Source organism: Gymnogyps californianus, chromosome 6 (assembly GCF_018139145.2).
Source record: "Gymnogyps californianus isolate 813 chromosome 6, ASM1813914v2, whole genome shotgun sequence".
NCBI classification, from domain to species: Eukaryota; Metazoa; Chordata; class Aves; order Accipitriformes; family Cathartidae; genus Gymnogyps; species Gymnogyps californianus.
The window spans coordinates 14,870,199-14,888,523 of record NC_059476.1 but is presented as its reverse complement, the minus strand read 5'-3'; the positions used below and the strand labels follow the sequence as shown (position 1 = coordinate 14,888,523).

The following is an 18,325-nucleotide window of genomic DNA, read 5'->3' as shown; positions in this document are numbered from 1 at the left end:
ATGATTCAGCAGGTAATTAATTCCCAAGTCCGTTGGGATCCAGAAACAAGTCATTTCACTTCTTGCCCCCAGGGAGAGCGGGGTACTGTGCTCAGATTTTGCTGAATGCTCTTCTAGAGGAGGACACTGCTTGCAACATCCAGTAGCAGCTGCTGCTTTTTTTAAGAACGCAGCTGCAACGATGGTGGCTTTTTCTGTTGGGTTAATTAGTTACATAATACAATACGTAAATAAGCGTTGCAATAGAAACCAAGATCCCTTTGAGTTATTGTTTCTTCTTGACTGCCGGGGCTATTATAGTCTCTACAGTAGTCAGCAAGGAAAATGAAAGACCTGTGTGTAATCCTCCATACTGGAGGAGCCTGGTTTGAATCCATCTTGCTGCTGGGAAGTGTGCCCTGACTGGCAGCCTGTAGGCTGCTCTGTGATGGGGTTGTTTTCAGCCTCTGGAGGAAAAGCAGAGAGAGTGAGCTTGTAGCCTGCGTGATCCGGCATGCCAGGAACACAGGCAGCTCGATTTCCCTCTTGGCATTTCGGTGAGAAGCCTAGCCTGGTTGCTTGTGCTGGTGTGTGAAGCCACATGGGTTAATGTCCCTCACCTTAGCATTGTCACTGGGGGAGGATGAGCGACGGGGACAGCAGGGATATTCGTGAGGGTGTTGATGGGCTACGAGGGCCAGAAGCCTAGGGCTGTCTCAGCGGGGACCATGCTCAGGGCGGCAGAGGAGAGGAAGAAAAAAAAAATCCCTACAATTGCAAACAAGTATTTCTGAGTGTGGTGGCTTGCTCCAGTCCTCACTGTCAGCTGTCCACTCAAACATGCCTCTCTGACAAGAGGGAGGGGAAACGGACAAGCTGGACAAGCCCCCAGCCCATCCCAGCACATGGAAAGTGGCTGGAGTTAATGGAGAAGACAAGGGAGGTAAACAGCAAAAGCTGGTTTGTGCTCATGGTTTATCTTAGGATAAACAAGTCCATTGCCAAGCATTATGTGTCTTGCCCCTTTCCTTCAAAGGAGGGAGGGGAGGAGAAGGAACTGGAGTGGAGGTGGTTCAAAGGAACAACTAGGACTATCAAGGAGGAAGGCAAGGGAAGTAAGAGGAATACTGCTTTGTTTCAGCAAGTTACCTTGCATCTGCTGACCTGTGTGCGGGGGTGGCATGCGTGTCTGCATGTTCACACTCGAGGGCCAATGAGAAGAAATGCAAATGAACTCTCTTTCATCTCAAGTTAATGCAATTTCATTTAACTTGCATCTGATCGTTCCTGCAGATTAGTTGTTGGTGAGGCAGGGAGCCAAGCCTTCCCACAAACGCAAGGCAAATCTGTAGAGAAGCTGAACAGGGATCCTGGGATGCCTTGCCCATTAAGTGGTGTTCCAGCCTCTTTAAGCGAGGGAATACCCTCCAGCTCTTTATTGCAAGGGGACATATTTGTAAAAAGGTTTCTAAATACGTTTTCTATCCTTTGCTGCAATTGTGTATCCTGATGTACAAGATTTCTGCTACTCACTGCAAGAATAGCTAAAAAGCAGTGTTACTAACTTGCAATATGTGGTAATACTTTAAAAGGTCACATTCTGGGGTCATGTGGGTAGGAGAGGATCTGAATGTTTAATAGAAAGAAAAAATAAGTTCCCAGTCCTTGAGTTCAAAGAGAATGTTAAATTATGCCTTTTGTGCCCCCCTGAAAAAAACCTCAGAAGGCAATGAAAAATAACTCTCATTTAATAATTTATTTCAAATCTCCTTGTGTGTAAGCCCCTCTGAGTTCTGTGGGTTTGAGTCATTTTTTTGAACAACTTAAGGCTTTTCGGTAAACAGCACAGTGTAAAAGGAAGATGTACCTATAAAGAAACAGTACAAGTAGGAAAGATAAACTTCATTGTCCTGCCAACTCTTGAAACAGTGTTGGGTATGTAGGTCTGACCCTTGGGAGAAAAGGGACTGTGTAGTGCCAGAAGAGCAGCCTTGAAGCCATAGTCAGCATAATGTCATGGTGAGGGCAATAATTTTACACCTTTCTGGCTTTGCTTTCTCAGAGTATGGCCAAGTCCATGAAAGAGACCTTCTGCTGCAGGGGCCATTTAAGGCAGTGGAAAGAATTTAAGAAAATTCAGTGGTAGAAGGATAGGGAGAGGGCTGCTCCCCCCATCCCGTTCCTACTGTCCCTCCTCACTCCAGGACTGCAGTCCCAGTGCAGCAGATGGGTGCATGTAATGTGGTCTTTTGGCTGGCAACTTTCTCGTCCCCTTTCCCTCAAAGAAAGATGCTCCATTAATACAGCTAACTAACTACAATTACATAGTATATACACTATATATATGTGTGTATATATACATATATGTAAAACTAATTCTGGTTGAGGTCTTGCTGCAACTCGCGACCCAAACAAGCAGGACTCTCATCTGATGGTTGGATGAGAAATGCAATGAGCTGCAGACACAGGACTGCTTCCTCTCAGACTCCACCTTGCCACCTCGCCCAAAAGCTATTCTGCTGATGGTGCCATCTTCTGGGTTTATAAACTCATGGTTGCGACCATTTGGGCTTATTAGAGATGGCCAGGCACGTCAGTAAGAACAAAGGAAGTTTGGTGTCCTACCCAAATTCCAACTTGGTAATTACAGAGTGTCTTTCTGAATACCGGGAATATTGGTGATTCCTCCTGCCTTAGTCTCTCAGTTATTCAGTGTGCTGCTGTATTACTGACCCATTCCTTCCCAGATGCTATTGCATCCCCCTTGCCACAGGAATTTACCCACTCCTTCCCTCTTTTCCCTGCGCTGCGAAGTTTGTAAAGTGCTCCGGGACCTGCCTGCGTAACAGGCACCGCACAACTGCGTAAGAAGATACCAATGTCAATAAAACAAGTAGGTGTGTGGGATGGCTGGGGCTAACCCTGCCAAGTGGGACTGCAGGAGTCACAGTTAGAAACGTTGTGCCCGCCTCTTGCTCCCCAAGGCTTCTGCTGGTGCATTAGATGGCAGGGTTCACTGACAGCCTGGAGGTAAGGTGTGCATCTGCTCTTTGCTCCCCTTGTGTCTCTGGGAGCAGCAACGAGACTGTTGTCTCCGAGGGAGGTGTTCCCCAGCTCAGTGTATTGCTTATCAGTCTCTACCTTGAGGCTGTTGATCCCTATTTACCTGCTGAGAGAAGTAATCCTGCTGGGAGGAATATTCCCAGTGAATCCCTCAGCCACGTACTGATACTGTAGGCCTGCCAGGCGGTCTGGGGAACCGCTGCCAGCGCCCATGTGTCTTAGGAAGCCAAAAAGAGCATTTCGTGGCCTTCTGGGCTTGGTCCGTTCCCTTCCACCCCTTTGGCCCATTTGTGGAGCCGGCTGTAGAGGGGGAAGCCCTTGTTCTCCCGGTAGATGTAGACGCCCGTGATGGCATTCCACTGGGGGCTCGGCTGGACGCCCTCCACCGGGAACTCCTGCACGAGCTCCTTCTCCTCCTTGTCTAGTGCCACGAAGCCAAAGAAGTGCTTCACGTTCTTAGCTGCCAGGATCCTGGAGTGGACTTCTGCCGTGCGTCGGAAGAGCTTGTCCTCGTTGGAGCGGTACTGGGCCCAGTAAGCCTCCTGCCGGTAGCTCAGCGGCGAGCAGCAGTGCTTCAGGCACTTGGTGAGGAAAACCAGGACCGCGACGATGCCGATAAGCAGCCAGCCGAAGAGCTGAGAGAGAAGAGAGAGGTTGTGTTAGGACATGGCAAGGTGGTCTTACCCACTCTGTGTGGCTTTCTCCCCGGTGTGCCTACCTGGGACTCGTATCTCAGCCTCCGTGTCACGTCATCCCTGAACTTCGTGAGGTTCGCCGGCACGTCTTTACAGGGAAACCTGGCCAACACTTCAGCCCCATACTCGGCTGGGAACTTGTCCAGGGAGGATGGCCTGACAAACTCGCTGAGGGCGCAGATGTAAGCCTCCCCACGCAGCAGCGAGATGACTGACCAGGTGACGGGCGCCACGGCCGCCCGGCCCATGATGGAGCCGAAGAGGAGGAAGGTGGCGGCAGCAGAGAAGTTCTTGGTGCCACGCTTGTGGCACTCGGCCACCAGGTTCCAGGTGTGGTTGTTCCAGATGACGCCGATGAGGAAGAGGGCCAGGGCTGGGACGCCGATGGCGGCCAGCCCGTAGATGTAGTTGCGGGCAGGGGAGCAGGGGCAGTTGAAGGCAACGACTGAGAAGAGCTCCTCGCTCCCTACCGTGCCCAGGGCCACCAAACCATTGAAGATCATCACATCTTTGCTCTTGAAGAACAAGGAGAGGAAGCGGAAGTTCTCAGCGATGAGGGCGGCCATCTTGTCCTTGAGGTGAGAGGAGGCACGTACTGCAGCAGGGGGCCGTGCTGGCCCACCTCCCAGCACCAAGGGACACACCAATGGAGGGTGTAATGGCCTTAGGCCAGCTGATGTGCAAGGGGCTGCTCCAGGAGTACACCACCTTCACTGCTGTCCCTTCCTCCTGCCTGGTGTCCCAGCCTCTGGAGCTGGTTGCTGGTACCAGGGATACTTCAAAAAGGGCCAAAGAGGGATTCAGCCTAAGCAATATGTGAAACCTCAGTCATTTCAGTTTCCCACTAAGCTCTCCAAAAACGTTTCTACAGCGAAGATTACCAACGGGACAGCTGTTTCTGCCCCTGTCATTTGCACGTTCGTCGTCTTTCCTTGTCTTTGGTTTTAGTTGCCTCCTGCAGAGGCGATTACTGTCAGCATCGCTGTCAGACGCTTGATCTCCCAAGCCTACAACGAAGGAGGACGCTGTGTTACTGGGAAAACTGGACCAGAGCACTGGCACAAGGATGCGTCCCCAGCCCTGCCACTGACTCATGCTAGCCCAGGTGCACGCAGCACGTGCATGCTGGTGCCGCGCTGCCTTGAAGGTGCTGTGTGTGGCTTTTCCCTCCCTCTTTAGACCTGGTGAGTTAATATTTAGTAATAGGCAAAGGTATGTCAGGGAGGCAGCAAGAGGTGCTGCAAGATGGCCCAGCAGGTTTGGGGGCAGAGATGCAGCATGGGAGGAGCAGGCAGGAGCAGCCTCTGCCAACAGGGGTGAGGGGATGCTCAGGGGCTGTTGCTACCAGCAAGAGAAGTTACTTTCTGGGAAAGCAGAGCTTATCTTGATGACCCAGGATACAAACACCAAATGCTGATAGAGCTGGGTAAGCAATTACGTAGGAGTTTTTGCTAGGATTAGGTGTGGCAGGATGATCTCCTTCTCTCCCACAGTTGGTTGACATAACCGTACTCCCTGTCCTGGCCTGCAGTCCTGGCTCAGGCTGTAACTGTTAGCCTGAAATTGAGCGCCTCGACCCGCATACCTCAGTGCCAGAGATGCACTTCACTGCCCTTCGCCTGTGTGGCTTCCCCCAGCCCCTTCTCCCAGTACAACACTGGTTATACTGGGATACCCACCCCACCGACAGGGCTGGGCTGTGTGGACTGCAGGCACTCAGGACCAAGCAGGGGAAAGCATGTGCCCTGATTTTTTTGAAGGACAGGGAAATAATTGGGGAGTGTATCCATGCCCTCTGCAGTGATGCCCATTCCCCCATGCCACTTGCAAGCTGCATTTAATTAATTTCTTAGTTGATTTTCCATCTGCGCTGCATCCCCACAAGATTTCATCTCGGGAAGCCCCAAGCACCTTGATACCTCTGGGAACCCTCACCCACGTGATGAAACCCACTGGCCTCAGGGGAACTGCTGTCACTGGGGTTTGCTGGAGACAGGAAGGACGCGGGCACGCAACTAACTGCATAATGCCGGCAGCATCGGCGCACATCTGGGGCTCCCAGGGAGCCCTGACCCACAGCAGGGCTGCCGTGAAATCTGCCCCAATGCTGGCATCTCCCAGCCGGCATGCATGGAACAAGGCTTCCCTGGGACAGCCCCAGCTGTGGGGAAAAGGCTGCGGGGACATGCGTGCAGAGGAGACAAAGGCAGCTTAATCCTTATGGTCTCTTGTACAAGGCTTGCTCATGCACTGTGCTTTAAATCACTACTGTGCTTCAGTTCATCTGCTGCCCCACCAAATCCTGTTTTACCCCCTTCCTCCATGGGGCAGCAGAATTTGGCCTCGGTTCCCTACTGTGTCTAACCCATGGCAATCCCTTTAAAGTCATGCTGTGATATCGCTGAGCAGCCCTTAATGTCTTCCTGTAGCTTCCCAGTTTTCCATGTGCAAAACTCCCTCGGCAAAGGAGACAGACCAGCTGAAAACTGCAGCCACGTGGCGGGGAGCCAGGCCTCCATCTCTGGCTGCCGCACTTTGTGGTACACCGCGTTTGCAGCCAGACGCTAAACCTGCAAACTTGTTCTAGTGCATGGGGTTCAAAACTCTGTTATTAGAGTTACCAGCAAATAGCCCTGATAAACAAGGTGCTGCGACCTTCCTGACAGCGCCTGGCAACCAGTGAAGCAAAAATAAGAGGAGCTGGCAAAGGGGAGTATGCCATTTTGTGTGTGGGGGGTTACCCTTCCTCTGCTTGGTGGTTATGGTGCCTGTCTGGGAGAGAGAGGAGTGGGTCGGAGGGGAGGGGAGAAGTTGTTTGCGGATCATTTTTTAGCAGCCTCTGTTAAAGTCTTTCCCCGAAACATGCATGAAAGCAAGAAAAAATGAAGTCACTTACTTGAAAAGTTGTTGAAACTAGTTCTGGAGCCTTCTCAGCTCCTCGTGTGGTTTTTGCTCGGGCTCTGGCTGTGGGGGGTTCCTGGCAGTGCGCAGGGCTGCGCAGAAGTGGGGATGTGGCTGAGGCTGGCCTGATGGGCGAAGCGAAAGCTGATAAAAACAGCCTTAAGAGTTTGGTAGCTTCCTTTTTCAGTCTGCAATGTGCCCTCAGCTGTCGGCTTTTGGGAGGAGGGAGGAGGTTGTTCTTGGGCCCTGTGCTTGGGTGGGGCGAAGAGCAGGCGCTTGGCTTCTGCTGGGTGCAATGCTGAGGTTGTGCCTTTAAAAAAAAAAAAAAAGGAAAGGAAAGGCTGATAATGAGTCACTGGAAAAAGCACATTGTCATTTTTCAGACCCGAGATGCAGCTGTGCAAAGGCTGGCCAGGACGGCCCCAGGGTTTGCCTGAAGGACGGGAGCGATGGGGCGCCTTGCTGGGGTGCAAAGGGGAAATGCTGGAGCCCCCCAGCCTGGGGGGTGGATGCAGCCTCCATGGTCCCCAGGGAATGCAGTCATGCTGGTGGGACCCAGCTCAACCGAGGGTAGTACCCGAGCTGCGCAGGAGCCTGGAGCCACCCTAAGCAGGCGGGGGCAGCGTGGGAGAAGCCCTTGGTCCCATGTGAAGGGGCAGAAACTGCTGCTTTTGTGCATGGGAGCCAGCTGAGCCAGCGGGGAAGACTCTAGCCTGGCTGGGTTTTTGGGAGAAGCAGGAACTCGCCGTCACAAGCTCTGCGGGACAGCCAGGTTTCGCTTCCCACCGCCCGGGACCGAGCAGCGAGGCTGCTGCGGGGGGCGGTAGGGGCTGTGCAGGGCCGGGGGAGCCATGTGTGCGGGGCTGGATACAGCCCGGGGTTTGGCGAGCGTGGTGCATTCCTGCCCAGCTCGGCTTTTCCGCTCGCTGCTTCCTCTGCGGAGCGATGCCTGCGAGGCAGCCGAGGTTGCCTCACTTTCTCCTTGTGTCACTCCCTCCTCTCTGCTGTCTGTCCCTCAGCTTCAGCTCCCGCTCAGCCTGTTGCAGAGGCTGGAGGCCCCCATCCTCCTTCCCCAGCCTCCTTGTCGCCGTGTCCCCGGGGTTAAACTCAGCCTTCCCCAGAGGATGTCTTCAGCACAGGCAAATCTTCAGCAACACCCACATTCCCCTCTGCCCCTAGCAAAGCTAGGCTCAGCCCAGCGTCTGCAGTTCAGCTGGGATTTTTGAACCAAGTCCTCCTTCTTACCCCCAGATCTGGGGTCCCCGGGCGGGTTTTTGCAGCTCCCAGGTGCTTGGGTGCGGTGCACCCCTTGGCACTCCCACACCTCCATGCCTGCCGGGGCTGGCTCCCCTCCTGCCTGGTGCCTGCTGGTTCGGCTGGGGGCCCCAGGGCTCGCTCTGCGCTTGGGGCACTGCTGCTAGCCGGGCTCGGCACCGGGACCGCAGCCAGGCTGAAATCTCAGGGGCCACGTCAGGTTCCCTAGTGAAGGGTCTCCTCCTGAAGGTGATGAACGATGTCCCCAAAATCCAGCACAGAGAGGACAACCTGCCTGCTCTGTGAGGACTCTCTGTGACTGCTGAGATTGCTGCGTGGGGGCACAGCTCTGATCCTAAAAATCTAAATTAAAAGTCCAAAAGCTTCTCTTTGCAAACGCATGCTATTTTTTTCGATATCTTAATGGCTCTGCTGTGGAGCCTGCCAGCCCTGCATGCTGCTCGCCGTTGTGGGGGCTCTGAGTGCACCTTTGTTGGTGAGCCATTAACAGCGCTGAACTGCAAATAATAGGAGTGCAAACGGCCTTTATCTTTTAATCTCCTTTGCTTTGTAAATCAGGTTTTGTGCCTATTAATTTCTGGGCAGATGCCTTAATTAAAGTTTGGGGTGTGAAGATTAATGATAAATCTGTGTCACGCTCCTTTCTCCTGGGAGTCAGCCAGATTCAACCTGCCCTTGACTACCGGCTTGCTAAGGCTCTCTCACAGCAGCTCGGAGAATTTCCTCATCATTTTGGTCCTTTGTTCTCCTCTCCCCACAGCCTCTGTGGAGTTACACACCGATAATTAAGGTTTATGCAAACGACAGTCACCTCAGTTACCAGCCAGCAGTAATAAGTTGGTTTGAACAAGAACACAGCAGCAGAAATTTCAAAGGGATGAGCATTTCGAAAGGGATGCGGCAGGGATAGAACTCGTCTCTCAAAAGGGGTTTTCCTTCTGTGTATTGGTAATAAAATCAGGGCCACCAGGAAACGCTCTTCCGGGCTGCGATTTCCGTAGTCACGTCCTGCATCCCGTCATCCTCAGTTTCTATGGAAATGGGCGGCCACCTGGTATTGCATAGGGTTGGTGGTGCCTCCCCGGCTTCTCCTCTGAGGGCTAGGGCTGGCTCACCACTGGCCACCGTGCACCAGCAAAATGCCCTGACTCGCATGGCCTCAGCACCCTGGGCTTCGCCCGGGGGCCCCCCCAATACTTTTCATTGCATTCAAATAAATAAACACCAACAGCTTTTGTAAATAGCTTTTATAAATCCTTGTGCCTGAGCACAGAGCTTGAACAGTAAGCCTGAATTATTTATTTGGGTCCTTAAACAAACACCCAGGCGGGTTTCTAACATCAGACTTTGTGTCAGGGAGGAATCCAGGTAAAATTGCAAGAACAAACTGTCCTGCAGCAAATTTGTGGCAGGGGGTTGGCCTGGCCCCCACCCTCCATGCTACTGAAAGATAGCTGCTCTCCTTGTCTAGACACTCCCTTCAAGGAGCATCTCTGTGGGCTCCTCGTTGACACCATTCCTGTCACGTATAATGCAATACAGGATGTCCCTTCACTAGCTCGTTGCTTGGGTCAAATTTATTTTAAAGCTTTTCTTGGCCTGGAAGCTGTGTGTGTTTGTGAGGATGTAGTGTGTGGAGGGGTAGTGGGGAGACTTTTGGGGTTTCACAGCTTGGTGTGAGAAAGGGGCACTCCCAGCTTGTTTGCACCAGGGGATTTTTAATACTGCCTAAACCCACATGTGCTGCCCAGTGCTGAGTACATGGTAAAAGAAAGGAAGTTTTGCACATCTGGTAGTGTCTGCCGTGGCAGCTGCCACGATACAAACCTGGTGCTTGGTGGTGCGGGACACACAGCATGTCTATCTGGCTGCCACATCGTGCCCTTCAGCATCCCTAGGGCTCATCCATCACGACCTTGAGTAGCCGTTCCTCTCAGCACAAAACTCGTTGCTTGAATTACGGATGCTATTGGATTGGATGTGAGAGCAGATGGGATCACACCGGCCCTTTGGGTGCCCGTCCCCCTGCAGCCCCCATGGTGCTGGCCCTCGCCTCTGCCCAGCTCAGATGCCCGCCTGTCCGCCCTCTCTGCAGCCCCCCTCCCAAAAGCACGGCTCTGCTTCTGCATAGCCTGCACTCTCTCACACCCGGCTGTAGTAGGCAGCCATCTCCCTTCGGGGCACAGGGGGGTGCGTGGGGGGCTGCTCTTCCCCTGCCCAGCCGTTGCCGCTGGGGAGGGCAGGCGGGTGGAGGTGCAGTGGCGGCTTGCATCTGTGCCAGTTCTTCAGGGCCGTGTTCATGGTGCCCTGGTCGGTGATGCCCAGGAGCTTCTCGGCGGCTTCCCCTGCATCTGCAGGGGCTTTCCTGGGTGGGTGGCAGTGAGCGGCCGCCAGGTCCGTGCTCATGCCCTCAAAGAACTGCTGGATGCAGACCTTGGCAAAGCTCCTGGCGTGCTCTGCACACGTCTCGTCGAACAGCTTGCGCTCGATGTCGATGTAGTGGGACCAGTACCTGCTCTTCAGGAAGGCAGCTTGGGTGAAGCAGGGCCGGAGGGATCTGACCAAGAAAGCCAGCGTGGTCATCAGCAGCACAAAGCACCAGCCCAGAGCCTGCAGGGATGAGGGGGGAACCGGACCAGTCACAGGCAGGCAGAGCACGTGCCCGGCACTTCCCACCAGCTGGCAGGAGCCCCCCAGGCTGCGAACGAGCCTGGCTCCACTTTGAGCTGTTTAACATTTGGCTGCGTTTACATTGCAAAGCTGGACGAGGAGACCCTACGTACCATGTCAGTGCATCTGCGCTGAAATTTTGTTCGATGCACCCACATAGGCAGCACCTCTCCACTTCTTGCCTTGTATAGCATCAGCAGGCAGTGACTATAAATAACACCAGACTGAATCCTGCACCCAGCCCTGGGTCCTGCCTCTGATACGACCACGCCTCACCTGAGTCTAGGACAGTCTGCGTCCTCTGACTTGCAGCTGTTGTTCCAGATACTCCCCGGTTTTATGTGGCTGTCTAACCCTTTTCCCGAGCTGTTGGACTCAGTAACATCTATCGTGGGTGAGGAGCAGTGACAGGCTCCCCTGTTAATGGGGTCTGACAGGAAGGGTGAGATGAGGGCAGAGCCAGGACTGGTCTGTCTTGTTCACCACTGGTCTCAGCTCAGGCTGCTGCCGGGCTGTGCAGGCAGAGCTCACGAGGGTGAACCCCTCTGTAAATGCATCCCCCTAAAAGAGCACCTGGGAGGGGGACATCTAGGTGGCACCTCTTGTTTTGAAGCTCCCAGTGCAGCTGGTAATTGGGGTCTGCCCAGGAAAATCTGCTTTGTGTCTTTGGAGAAGTCCCTGTACCTCCATTTCTCTTAAACTGGGGATAATAATTCCTGTCTGCCCTAAGGAAATCAGGGAGAGCAGCTGCTTTTAAACAGGAGTACATGAGTGACCAGAGTGGGTCAGACCATCCTGTCTCCAACGTGGCCAGAAGGAGAGGGCTTCAGAGGAATTAAGCACAGGACAAGCGGTTAGTGGCACTTCTACATTTGTGGTTCCCTGGGATGGTTAATAAACACACGCTGGCTGTTTCCATGCAAGCGGCAGAGGCAAGTGGCATAGATGGTTATCAGCCCATCGCTTGCATAGGTTATAATAAGCAGCAAGAGCAACCGTGGGCAACCGGTGGGTTATGGGAGGGGGTGACAGCCACTGAGTAACATCCATGTCAGCCCCTTCTGAACTTGCTTTAAATAAATCTCTGCATACAGCTTGGCCGTGTATCGCTGCCCTGCAGCCCCAGGCAGGAGGGGGGACCGAATTATCGGGACGACCTACAGCTTCAGTCTCTGCACCACACTGGAGGCATAACTCCCCAGAGCTGAGCCTGAACACCTTGTACCCCTGCGAAATCACCAGTCTCTCCTCCTGCAGCTTGATTTCAACAAGGAGATTCCCTCAATGGAAGAGCTAAGGCTAGCAGTGCCTAACCCTAAACCACCAGCGAGGGCACAGCCATGTTGCCTCTTACCTGCGAGATGCAGCGCAGGTACCTGATGGCCACTTCGTTGGCGATGAGCTCCTGTCCATCGTAGATATCCTTACAGGGGATGCGGGCGAGGACCCGCTTCATCTCCCCTTGGGAGAGGTCGGAGTGGCTGGCGTTCCCCAGGGTCTCCACAGGCACGGAGGTGCAGAAGGCGCAGGTGATGCACTTGCCATCCAGCAGCGTCACCGAGATCCAGACCACTGGGGCGATCATGGCCCGCTGCGCCATGGAGCAGAACATGTAGCGCAGGACAGCTGGGTCCTTCCCTCGCTGGCCCCGGGGCCGCCTCCACTCCTCCGCCAGCATGGAGACGTTGTTGTTCAGCACGAAGCCCAGCAGGAACAAGATGAAGGCGGGCACCAGGAGGATGCCCAGCCCGTAGGCCAGGTTGTAGCGCGGAAGGCAGGGGCAGTTGAAATCAAAGGCTGAGTACATCTGGGCACTGGCAAGGGCCATGATCCCACAGATGCCGTTCATGAAAGACTCCTGGTTGGACTGGAGGAACTGGAAGATCATCCGAAACTTGTCCATCTTCCCTTGATGCGATTCCTCCCCCACTGGGGTCCAAGCTGTGGCCTTGGTTTACTTCATTCTTTCAGCCCCCCTCTTCAAAGACAGGCATCAACAAGTCTCTGTGTAGTTCACTGATTCATTCATGCACTCTTACAGCCCCAATATTTAAAGCAGAAAATGAAAACATTTTTTTCTGCTGATTTTGCTGCTTGCAAAAGTTCAGAGTTTGCTTCCTCCTGCTCTTCTTTGGGTCTCTGGGACCTGGGTTGTTTCTGGTTTGCTGAACCTGGCTTTTTTCTTCTCCATGTCCCCATTTCTGCAGTCTCCCAGCCACCTGTCCCCTTGGCTGGAGGGTGCAGGTGTTACCATGGCTGTGCCCTCCCTAGAGCAACCTGTGCCCTGGGCAGAAAGAGGAGTTGGCTGGTCGGCCTCTGTGAACCTGTTTGCAAATGCAGGAGGTGGGTGCTCCTCCCAGGACTGAACAGGATGCCCCACCTCTGCAGTGCCGGCACACATGGAAAAGTGGGATGCCAGAGCTTCCCCCCTCCCTCCATGTCTGCATTGCCCCAGCAGCATCTAATGCAAGCACCTTGCAGGTCTGCCAGCCCCCTCCTCTGTACCTGCTTCACTGGGAAATGCCTTTTCTGTTTTATTCTGCAGAGGGAAGGCAAGAGAAAAGGAAAGGCAGAGGAAGGAGGGATAAAGCTCTCGGTGCTCTGGAATGTTGCATCTGTATTGCCGAGGTCTGTTAGTGGCTCCCCTCTGTCCTGCAAATATCCACATTTCAGCCAGACTTACAAGATGACACTTGTAGCTCCTTGGTTTTCACAGGCCTGTGCTCTCAGGGCTTGCTAAAATATCCTTCAGACCCTGGCTCGCATAGTCTGGCAACATCCAGAGGCCCATAGTGCTTTTCCTGGCTTTGGGGCTGGAGAAAAATAGCCATAGAAAGGAGGGAGGGCTGCAGGGACAGGGGCACAGAGGACGCACCCTGCTCCGCAGGTGGGTCCTGCTGAGAGCATCTGAGCCCTTGGTACCTCAGCTTTCTCAGGAGATGCTCCCTGCCCAGCAGAGCTCTTGAGATTCAGGTTTTTCCCTGAGATTTCTTCTTTTCATCCACTTCCAATGAGCATTTCTGAAGGGCTTGAGTGCACTTTGCTCTGAATGGCAGTGATGGAGGCTGAATGATTTTCTTGCAGCCGCCGCTTGTGGGTATAATCCCAGCCCCTTGATAAATTTGGGATGTGCAGGAATTGGGAATACAAGGAGGATGTGTAAATCCTGCCAGTGACCATCCTGGCCCAAGGGCAGCCACTATCCCCCGAGGGACCGTGTTTCCCAGTGGTACCATATCGCCCGCAGGCATGGACTGTGCAGAACCCTTCCTGCCCATCAGGCCAGCGTGTACCAGCAGCCCCGGGGGCTGAGGGTGCAGTGGAGCTGCCGCTCCTCTGAAGATCACTCGAATCCTGCCAGGAAGGGCAGAACAAGGACTACCTGAGCCAGCAATGTGCATCCATTTAGCAGGAGGGTCTGGGGCTGGGATTTGGCCATATGCCTTGACCGGATGCTAAGGTACCTAAGGGCACGTTTCCCACGCAAACAGTGCATGGTGCAGGGAGGACTGAGCTAGCCGGGTGCTGGGCTGGCTGGTCCGTACAGCACGGGATTGCTGACAGTTTACCCATGCCACTTTACCTGGACTTATTAATTCAGTAGCAACACCAGGTGATCTGGACCCAAGTGGACCTGAATACCTGCATTGCCCTCCCTGCTGTTTGCGCAGCAGGAGCAATCCAGGCAGAGCCAGCTCAGGTCTGTGGTGGACATGTCCTATGTGTTGATACTGGGGTGCAAAGCTTCCCCATCACTTCCATCCCTCTCCCCTTTCACAAGGGCATGGCTCAGTTCAGTTCGTTGCTGTCAGCTCTGCAGACCTGGGGGCTTTCTGGTGCAGAGATCCTGTGCGCATGTGCCAGCACAGAGCCAACCAGACAGACTCCTCCCCAGCTTGCCAGAACTGAGACAAACACTAATGAGATATGATAGCTACGGTCGGGCCAGGCTTAGCTCCTACAGCACAAACCTAAAAGACGTGGATTGTGTTGTTGGTGCTCTCCTGCATCTCTATTCCCAGTTCACAAAGCAGCTTTGACGCACTAGGTTGCTCCCTCAAGCTGGCCAAAAGATGGGGGGATATTGGGACTACAAGTGGCCATAAAACAGATGGTTGCAGTATTGACTACCTGCAAGGTCCCTCCGGTCCAGGCACTGCCTGTGCTGTTGACATGAGTATCAAGATACACCTGACTGTCTGGGCACCAGCGTGGCTGCATTGGTGGCTGTGAGACACATCACCAAGGCAAGCTGTACATAGGTTGGTGGCGTGCGGGAGATGCTTTTCCCCAAGGTTTTGCAGTGTGTCAGTACAGAGGTAGGAAGCCAAACCAGGTGTTTCGACCATTAGTCAGGGCTGCAGACTCTGACGTCTCCCCCCCACCAGCCCTGGGGCTCAGTTGATAATGCCAAGTTCACCCTGAGATGCCACCACAGAGGTGAGCACAAAGCACGTGGGTAATACCTGGGCAGTCTTAGCTCTGCCTGCTGTGGAGAGGTTAATTGCATGATCTCATCAAATGGGAAGAGATTTAGCTGCATGAATATAGATGAGGCTTATTGTATTGCTAGCTAAGAGCTCAGGCTGGCTTCCCTGTTCACCTGGCAAGTGGCTTTTTGAAGGGCAGTTCACATCAAAGCCTGCATGAATCAACCTCATAAAAAGCAGAGAGCTTTTTGATCTCCAGGAAAACTCTGTCTTTCATTAAACATGAATGGGGGTCTGAGCCTACTTGGTGTACACCACTGGCACTTCTCACTGAAGCCAACAATAAGTCAGTGGGATTCAAAACAGTGCCCATAAAAGCCAATGCCTGGGTCTTTCTTTCCATGTTGCCTTGTTAGGGAGGACCTTATTTTCATGAGCTTGCCAACAGAAAGTTCACTCCAACTGATTTGCAAGAGAAGGCAGAGCTAGTGCTTCCTCCCACAATCCCAACCTGCTCGTGCTTTGGAAACCAGGTCCTGGGAGAGATGGTACATGCCCAAGTCCCTCCCAGCTGGGGGTCCTGCACCTGGACACCAAGACAGATACCAAGCCAGGGAGTCGGGGAGGGCTTTGCATGTCCCAGCCAATGTAGGATATAGAGAGGAAAGACATTAAAATGGTCACAATTCCCATCAGGAGAGTTTGGAAAGAGATTGAGGAAGTTGTCTTTGCAGTCAGCCCTGCTGTTTCACGGGCTCTTGGCAGGTGAGGATCCCTGAGCATGTCAGACATGTCTGTAGGTCAGGCATCAGACCAGCCCTGAGAGACAGAGCTGCTAAAGTTTGTGAACGACCCTCTCTGCTCCCACTTCCACAGGAGGGTACACACTCCTAGCAGAGCTGGTGGGAAGGGACCTCTGGAGATTTTTTGGTCCATGCCCCCTGCTCAAAGCATGCTCAGGGACACATCTAATAGGGTTGTGAATATCTCCATGGAGGGAGGTGCCACAATCTTTCTGGGTAGCCTGTTCCATCACCCTCAAAGTAAACAAGTGTTTTCTTCTGTTTAGATGGAATTTTCTGCATTTTGGGTTTGTGCCTGTTGCCTCTTGTCCTGTCATGGGGTGCCAGATACCATTTTCCACAATGGAGAATAATTCTCTGGTTTCAAAGGGGAACACAGTACGGGACTTGGGGAGGCTGGGAGGGATGAACACCCACAGCCCTGTCCAACTGGAGCTACTCCATGACCAGACTGACCCTCCCAGCAGTGTGTGAGCCTTTGTAGACTTGCAAAAGTCTATGGCAGCGCCCTTAAATCCTCCGGTTTTCTCCCTCCCGATACAGATAACAAAGCTGTTCCTCCTCCCCTTTTTTGCATGTCATATTTTGTGGCCGTTCTGGGATGACTTAAAACCTGAGAACATGGAAAGCAGCATGCAAAGGGGAGCTGCACACTTCTGCTCTGAGCTGGTTAGGAAAATAGCTGATTTGACTAGTGTGGAGTGGTGAGTCCGAACTGAGTCTCAGCCTGAGATTTGTGATATTGTGTCTGATAAAAGTAAACCAGAGATGAAACTCGAAGTGCAATGCTGATTTCAAAAGAGAGCTCAGAAGCTCCCTGGACCTAAAGAGCTCCTGGTGGGAAGACCGCTGTGTTATTCCCAACCAGCACGGGCCACAGCTGGCTTTGTGCCCTCTCTGAGCACATCCAGGGGAGCTCAGGGATTCAGGCAGAGCTGATTTTGCTACGCAAATAAGAAAAGCTCTGCAGCCCATCCCTGCAGCTCCTGGCTGGGCCTCAGCTGGCAGAGAGGTGCAGCTGCCCACGGGTGGACCATGGAGTTATTTGGCCTCCCTGTGTTTTGCCAAGCATCTCCTCCCTCCCTGACCCCATGCACACAAACATCCTGGGGAGGAGGTGACCCACCTCCCAGCAGCTCGACAAGTTAATTTGGGGGATTAATATGTGTTTTCAATTCAACCCCTCGTTTTGGATTTAGTCACAAGGTGGTGGCAAGTTTCTTTCCCCCTTTCCCACCCTCTTCTTTCCTCCTGGAGGCCCTGCTTGCCCCATCTATCCATGCACGGCCAAGGAGACATTTCTTCTTCACCCTCCCTCCTCACAGCCCCTCCACCTTGCACCCCTCACTCCCAGGGACAAAGTGAGCATCAGTGTGAGCCTCAGCCTGGAGGAATATATGTGTCTGTACTGGGTTAGTTTGCAGTAAAGAGTTTAATGCATCCAAGCAGCAGTGCTGGACAGAAATATCAGTCAATCTGGCACCATGGTTGGCACCGTCTACAACAGGGGCTGGAAAAAGGCAGGTAAGAAAGTAATTAGCATTAGAGGTTCAGAGATAAGGTTACATTCAAACAGTTTTGAAACTAAGGATGGAAATGCCCAAGTAGGTGATGCAAGGATGATCCTCTGGATACATTGTTTTTTACTAAAATCTAGCAGGGGAGTGTTTAAAATTTGTGTTCAGACTTCTCAGGCAGAGTCAGTGTGTCCTTTCCATGGCCCAGTGCCCGTGCTTAGAGCAGCCACCTGAACCCCAGCACAGTCCTGTGGCTCTGGATATGTTATGCAAAGCCTCTACCTCCTTTTCCTTCTGCAAATCCAACCCAATCCAGGGACACTTATCCAGAGGTATCTTCAATTAAGTTTGTGCTGCTCCATGAGTTTCAGTATGTTGCCATATTTTGTTTTGAAAATGCATGGAAGTATTGATGGGTTGTTAGAGGGAGGCTGAACAGTTTGGCAGCTGGGCTGGGGGCAGCCAGAGCTCTCAGCAGATGGGAGGATGTAGGAGGTGGTTTTGCCTTTTTGAGTAAACATGTTGGTGCGGTACTAAAAGAGTTGCCAATTAAATAATTTCAGCGTCACCACTGCTAACTCTCTGAACCAGGTTTCACTGAAACGGGCAGGAGCTCCTCACACCTCTGTGAAGTTGCCGCTCCAGTCAGTTTGCATACGCAGCCAGACATTGCTGCCTTGGTTAAGTCCTTCCTTGAGTCAGAAGGGTTTTATCACAGCTGTAAGGAGTTGCAAACTCTTTAATAAGACAAAAGTGCTATGCAGAGCCCTTGGTTGAGAAATGTCATTAACAGTGGCTGAGTCTGGGACCTTTGGATCTTCAGAGCTGGTTTATTTTGGAGGTTTTCTAGGCACACCCTGGAGCAGAGCCTTTGGGGTTGGGGTTTTGGAGGAAGATGTGAACACCACTGTCATCTACCCGCTGGTCCTTTCTTTGTGCAGAGGTATGGCAGTGCCCCTTCAGTGTCTGATGGACAAAGCCCCCTTTACACA

At 52.9% G+C, this 18,325-nt stretch overlaps 2 protein-coding genes across 2 annotated transcripts; both read right to left on the bottom strand.

The window, feature by feature from the left end:
• Nucleotides 1-2,963: 2,963 nt before the first annotated feature.
• Nucleotides 2,964-4,303, bottom strand: CALHM2 (calcium homeostasis modulator family member 2). Its single transcript, XM_050899320.1, has 2 exons — nucleotides 3,761-4,303; nucleotides 2,964-3,677 (listed from the first exon to the last, which is right to left on the bottom strand). The coding sequence occupies exons 1-2, from the start codon at nucleotides 4,301-4,303 to the stop codon at nucleotides 3,261-3,263; spliced, it is 960 nt and encodes a 319-aa protein (XP_050755277.1). The 3' UTR covers nucleotides 2,964-3,260.
• A 5,752-nt stretch (nucleotides 4,304-10,055) lies between these two features.
• Nucleotides 10,056-12,486, bottom strand: CALHM1 (calcium homeostasis modulator 1). The gene is made up of 2 exons (XM_050899421.1): nucleotides 11,938-12,486; nucleotides 10,056-10,523 (listed from the first exon to the last, which is right to left on the bottom strand). The coding sequence occupies exons 1-2, from the start codon at nucleotides 12,484-12,486 to the stop codon at nucleotides 10,056-10,058; spliced, it is 1,017 nt and encodes a 338-aa protein (XP_050755378.1).
• Between the last annotated feature and the right edge of the window lie 5,839 nt (nucleotides 12,487-18,325).

Bases quoted from the DNA above. Each gene is read 5' to 3' on its own strand.
- CALHM2 (XM_050899320.1), bottom strand. From the start codon at position 4,303: ATGGCCGCCCTCATCGCTGAGAACTTCCGCTTCCTCTCCTTGTTCTTC. The intron at 3,678-3,760 runs GTAGGCACACCG...CTTCTCTCTCAG, and splicing joins GGCTGAGATACGAGTCCCAG to CTCTTCGGCTGGCTGCTTAT.
- CALHM1 (XM_050899421.1), bottom strand. From the start codon at position 12,486: ATGGACAAGTTTCGGATGATCTTCCAGTTCCTCCAGTCCAACCAGGAG. The intron at 10,524-11,937 runs GTAAGAGGCAAC...TCATCCCTGCAG, and splicing joins ACCTGCGCTGCATCTCGCAG to GCTCTGGGCTGGTGCTTTGT.